This window comes from Haemaphysalis longicornis, unplaced genomic scaffold, assembly GCF_048455015.1.
Source record: "Haemaphysalis longicornis isolate Haplotype H1 unplaced genomic scaffold, Haemaphysalis longicornis Haplotype H1 scaffold_1, whole genome shotgun sequence".
NCBI classification, from domain to species: domain Eukaryota; kingdom Metazoa; phylum Arthropoda; class Arachnida; order Ixodida; family Ixodidae; genus Haemaphysalis; species Haemaphysalis longicornis.
The window spans coordinates 407,512,590-407,518,025 of NW_027526203.1; the positions used below are offsets into that span (position 1 = coordinate 407,512,590).

General features: G+C 51.5%; 1 protein-coding gene across 1 annotated transcript; it reads left to right on the forward strand.

Moving 5' to 3' along the window:
* The first annotated feature begins 1,607 nt into the window (after positions 1-1,607).
* Positions 1,608-2,167, forward strand: LOC144155467 (histone H2A-like). Its single transcript, XM_077686930.1, has one exon. It carries the CDS (start codon positions 1,681-1,683, stop codon positions 2,122-2,124), a length of 444 nt encoding a protein of 147 aa, XP_077543056.1. The 5' UTR covers positions 1,608-1,680; the 3' UTR covers positions 2,125-2,167.
* Positions 2,168-5,436: the final 3,269 nt, after the last annotated feature.

A 5,436-nucleotide genomic window follows, 5' to 3' on the forward strand; every position in this document is an offset into this window, starting at 1 on the left:
GGAGAATGGCCAAGGTTGGCCAAAAAAGAAAACGCCAGTGTTCCCCGTAATTGTGGTACCAGAACCAGAAAGATGCGTCACAGCGTACGCCCCTCCAAGGCGATGCCCAATGATTATCACATCCAAAAAAATGAAGGAAGTTCACACTTATGCCAACAATGACGGAGTAAAGATCGTTGCGTCAGCGAAGAACAAGCAAATCGGTTACAATCGTGGACTTAAGCCGTCGTAATGGTCGTCAAGGTTGCGTGCAACTTCGAGCCATGAAGAGAAAATACAACTTCGTTTAATTTGAAAGAACTAGGCTTCAGTATCTCACTCAGCTCCATTACAGCCACAAAAGATTTTTTTAACGAAAAAAAGCAAGAATTACTTAAAAACTTTCAAATTTTGCGCCTCAGTGACGTGTTATGAGCAAGAATGACATCATACGGGCCAACAATAAAACATTATTTTCAGTGTCTTAACTGCACGTTAGCATTCAAGTGATGCGGTCAAATGGAACTAGAGGCCCCATTACAGACGTCCAGTCATGTGTCGTCGTGACAGGTCAGTTAGGCGGCCGCCAATCGCACAAACAAGGTTCCGTGACGTGATAGAAAAGTTGCGGGAAATTGGCTAGGGGGTCCCGACTGCTTCACACGTTTTCTGTAATATCTCCCTTATTTGTTCGAAGATTGCGATGATATTGGTATCATTGCTATCGGGACTAAGCAGTCTTTCTAACAAACCCAACTTGTATTTTGTCTTCACGGCTCCTTTAAGTCTTACGCGTTAGTGTGACCTTCCTTCATTCTTTTTCTTTTTGTTTGAATCAATTCCTGGCTTTTGCTTTTTATATTCTATCGCTTTGTTGTTTTTACTTTTCGTTCTTTCATGTTTCCCCATTTCCCCCTACGCCTAATTGATATTCTGCGTTCCCCACTCTCAACATGTCCATTCTGCAATAAACCTGTATAACTCTGCAATAAGAGCTCTCCCAAACTCGTCCCCTCATTCCTACGTTGCCTAACCTCGTGTTGGGCGACCCGGCTGACAAGTGGCGACCTCGCCTGGCGACCATGGTCCCGACTACCACAATGACTTGGGTTTTACCAACTAGGAAAAGCACACACAAAGCCAATGTTTCTGCCGCCAGCCCCTAGGGCGCTTCGCATAAAAGTTTATTAAGTTTATTCAATAATGAATAATCGCGACGTGTTTCAGCTGGGCTTCAGAAACCGGGTTTCAGAAGAAAATAAATGCGTGCGTCTACAAAACCTGCCACTGACGTCTTGTGATCAAGTAGCCATTAAATCAAACCATTATTTTATCGTGGCTTCCGCTTCCACTACGTTGCCCCAGATGCCTTCTTTTTGTGGCGGTCGGTGCCTCGACGCGTGACGGAAGTGCTGATAACTCAAGCAGGCCGATGACGCGTTCGTAGATTCCATTTTGTGAACGGAGGCAGCGACGAGCATCGACGAGCACGCGATGTTTAAAAAAAATTACGCCCCACACCACCATCATGTGTGATAACTTTCCGGTTCAACCGGTCTCGGAAAAAAAACAATATTGGCCAATAGGAAAACGGGCACGTGACCACTGGCCACTGCTTAAAATCACCGCAGCCAGCGTCACCGCGCTCATTCCTTCGATCGACCACACCTTTGTTCGACCACATCCGACCGGGCCTGCAGCATGTCAAGCCGGGGCGCGGGAGCGAAGTCGTCGTCCAAGTCTCCCAAGACGAAGTCCCGGTCGGCGCGGGCGGGCCTGCAGTTCCCCGTGGGGCGCATCCACCGGCTGCTGCGGAAGGGCAACTACGCCGACCGCATCGGCGGGGGCGCCCCGGTCTACCTGGCCGCAGTCCTCGAGTACCTGGCGGCCGAGGTTCTCGAGCTGGCCGGCAACGCGGCCAGGGACAACCACAAGAGCCGCATCACGCCCCGCCACCTACAGCTGGCCGTGAGGAACGACGAGGAGCTGAGCAAGCTGCTCGCCGGCGTTACCATCTCCGAGGGCGGGGTGCTTCCCCACATCCCGGCCGAGCTGCTTCCCAAGAAGTCTTCTTCCGGGGCTCCGGGCCCCTCCGGCCACCACGGGCGCAAGGACGACGACGCGGGCCCCAGCCAAGGCTATTAGCCGTTCGCTGGATGCGGTAATAAATTAATGCCCCCAGCCAGAAGTGCCTGTGTGTGGCTATTTTTTCTCCCAGGCTTGCTGGCGTACAACGGCTGCTAGCGTGCTGTTATTCTTTTCTGGGACATTCACCCAAGGGAATGTTTTGTACCGCGTTGTGGCGTCCACTCTTCAGCGTCTTCGCGATATGTGGTAGCGGCTGTTTGTCTCGGTATTTTCTTCTGGTGGTATAGGTGCACTGCAAGTGTGTGTGGGTGCGCTGCCAGATACCGCATCTGCTATTAGCGCCATCGCTGGGGCCAGTATACTGCGAATAATACTCGAAGCCGCGTTAAAAGTTGCTTGAAAAGTATAAATGGGCTATCACCGTGGAAGCGCGCATGCGTGTTCGGCTCCTTTCGTTTACCGCCGTTGTAGCTACACGGCGCTCCTATGCGGTTTGGCCACAGCTCCCGTGATCCAAAGACTTCTGACAGTACCTGTACAGTTCTTCGCAGTCTCGTCTCCCTCCCGCCTGCCCTGTCTAACGTGCGCCGACATGTGTTGAGGGCCTGTTTGTGTCGCTGCTAGTAATACGCCTTCCCCGTTGCGTTCGGTAGTAACCCCATTGTGGGTGACAAAGGGACCCTGCTTAAAACATGGCGGTGAGTGTATTTCTGATGATTGATGGTTTAACGCGCCGACGCAACGCAGGCGATGAGGCGCGCCGTAGTGGAGGGCTCTGGATTAATTTTGACCACCTGGGGATCTTTAACGTGCGCCGAAATCTCGTACACACGGGCGTTTTTGCTTTTCGCCTCCATCAGAACAGCGGCCGCCGCGGCCGGGAATCGAACCCGCAACCTCGTGCTCAGCAGCGCAATTAAGAGCGTATTTCTGACCGCTGCGAGTTCAGCCATATGACGTCACTACAATACCCCAATCGTGATTTATCCTTTGTACTTCAGCCGAAATGGCCCGTCTCAGCAAGCAAGTTTTGTTTTAAATTGCGGCGGTGCCTTGGCTCGGGATGTCTTGGTATCATAAACCTACCTGTTCCACCCCCGATACACCACTACACGCATTTCTGCCACCTGTCGGGCCAGAAACTATGCTGCTAGATCCCTTACTCCTGAATATACGATGTTTAACGACGAACAGTTCGGTCAATAATTTGGATTGGGACCTCTTGAGTAAATTCCATAGAATGGCGGCATGAATTTTCGTGAAAGGCACCCTGCACCGCTGAGAGAGAATGCGTTCACTCTTTCCTTCGTGCCCGGAAGCACTACGAAAGCTGCAGCTATCGCCAGCACAGAGCGTCACGGCGCATACTTTACTCGTCTCAGAAAATAAGCCTGCCAGTTTCTGCTCTGCTTTTAAGTGGCTATCGAATGTGCTCATTGCTGACACTGAAAGGAAGTCTCGTCATCGCTTGATCGACGTCATTCAAGCGCGCAAACAATTCGGACCAAATACGACCAACAGCGAACTCGCGACCATGTTCGCTTCTTCAGCTGCATTGTTCCGCTCCTTTTATCTACAACCTACAGGCGACCACCAAATAAAACGACCAAGCGAGTGTTGCGCGAAGTCCTTTGGCGCGTCACCTGGCTCAGCGCCTGCTGAACTTGAGACAGTCGTGTGCGCATGCGTGCCTTTTATGAATGCATACCGATATTCTCGATTTCAGCCGAAGCCGCTTCGTTTGTATCGACTGCGGCACCCCGCGGCGCTTTGTGCACGCTGAGAAAGCGACATCGATTCCTTAAAGCAGCCGGCAGCCTCCGGCATGCACCAGATATATGTAATGTTTCACGTTCAACTTCTAGATAATACGTGCACCAGGCGAATGTTCTCATTTTATTGCCTCGAAAGCAGATCGGCCTTGGAGCAAGTGGACGATAAAGCTTCTCCCAATAGTTAACTCTTGACGGTTCTTATATCAGCCGTTTGTTCGTCGAATAAGATCGAGTTAAATCACGCTTGAGTCTTTAGCGTCGACTTGTTCCAACAGCACTTCGCTTTACAGTCAATAAGATGACGATAAGAGGGGCACCTGACGAACATGCTATCTTGAAGTTGAATGGTGTGTGTGTGGAGGGGGGGGGGGCAAGGAGGTACAGGTCTTCAGCGCATGCCAGCCGCTGTCCAGAATCGTGGCGCTTGCTGGACGCGCCACTTAAAGCGCCGCCGGCAACAACGAGGTGCTGCGACCGAAATCGAAAAAAAAAATTGCATGCCCTGGCCATGGAAGGGACACGCAGGCGCACACAGCTGGGCCAGGAGGTGTCCCACCAGTAGTTTTCGAGCGCTGCACCCTTGGTCCGTTTTATTTTGTGGCCGCTTGTATTTGTGTGGGTGGTCACCTCTTGCTCATGCTATGAAAACTTTTTTTTTTCTATCTGAAGGAGAATCTTTCGTATACGATGGTTTCGCTGAAGTAGACGTAAGGTCTACAGAACGAGGCTTATTCGAGTACTGCGTGCTTGTCGTCCAAGGTGAACTTGTAAGTGCCGGGTACCCAGTGGTCGTCTGAATGACGGCCGCGGTGCCTCCCGGGATGTCGTTCTGGGCCGGAATTCTGGGCTGTGTCCGTGGCGTAGTTCCAGTTGCGGCGTTTCTGACTTACGCGCAACAGCCAACGTTCCGCCTGGCTCGTTTTCCCTCACGTCCGTGTCGTCCGCCTAAAATAAATCAGGGCCCACTTGAAGCTGACGTTTTCTAAACGGACGCAACTCAACATTCTGCCCCTGGTCCAACCTCGCCAATGCTTTGGGATTAACATGTGCTCATCCTCTACTATAGGCACGTTGCACCGGACAGAGGCCGCTGTGAGCGCAGCACTTTTCCTACTAAAACTGTATGGAGCGCACGCTAGGGCACCGGTAAAGGAGTGGCGATTCCTCGACCCGTTATCACCCACTGGCTGCAGCATGCCGTGCCAACGATCTACGGGGTTGACCCCGAGACACGGTGTAAAGAAAGACGGCCGTGATGAATGCATCGGTTCCTCCCTGCCATTTGTATTATCTGCAGTCTGACTGGTCGGCTACAATATCATCAACTAACGTATTTTCGTCTGCTCCACTTAAACTGTTCGTTCTTATCGTTACTTTAGATGACGTTACCTTAGATGCCTTCTTTGTACGGGCGCCCATGCGTGACTCGTGTGATAATTCCGGCTGTTTCTGTCTAGGACAGGGCGCCGACACTTACGCAGTAGGAATGCAACAAACCACGCCCGTGATATTGCGGCATCGTTCCTACAATAAATGACCCTCCGAATCGTCAGGATATAGAAAACGGTGCTGCTGCTTGCGAGGTAAACATCGG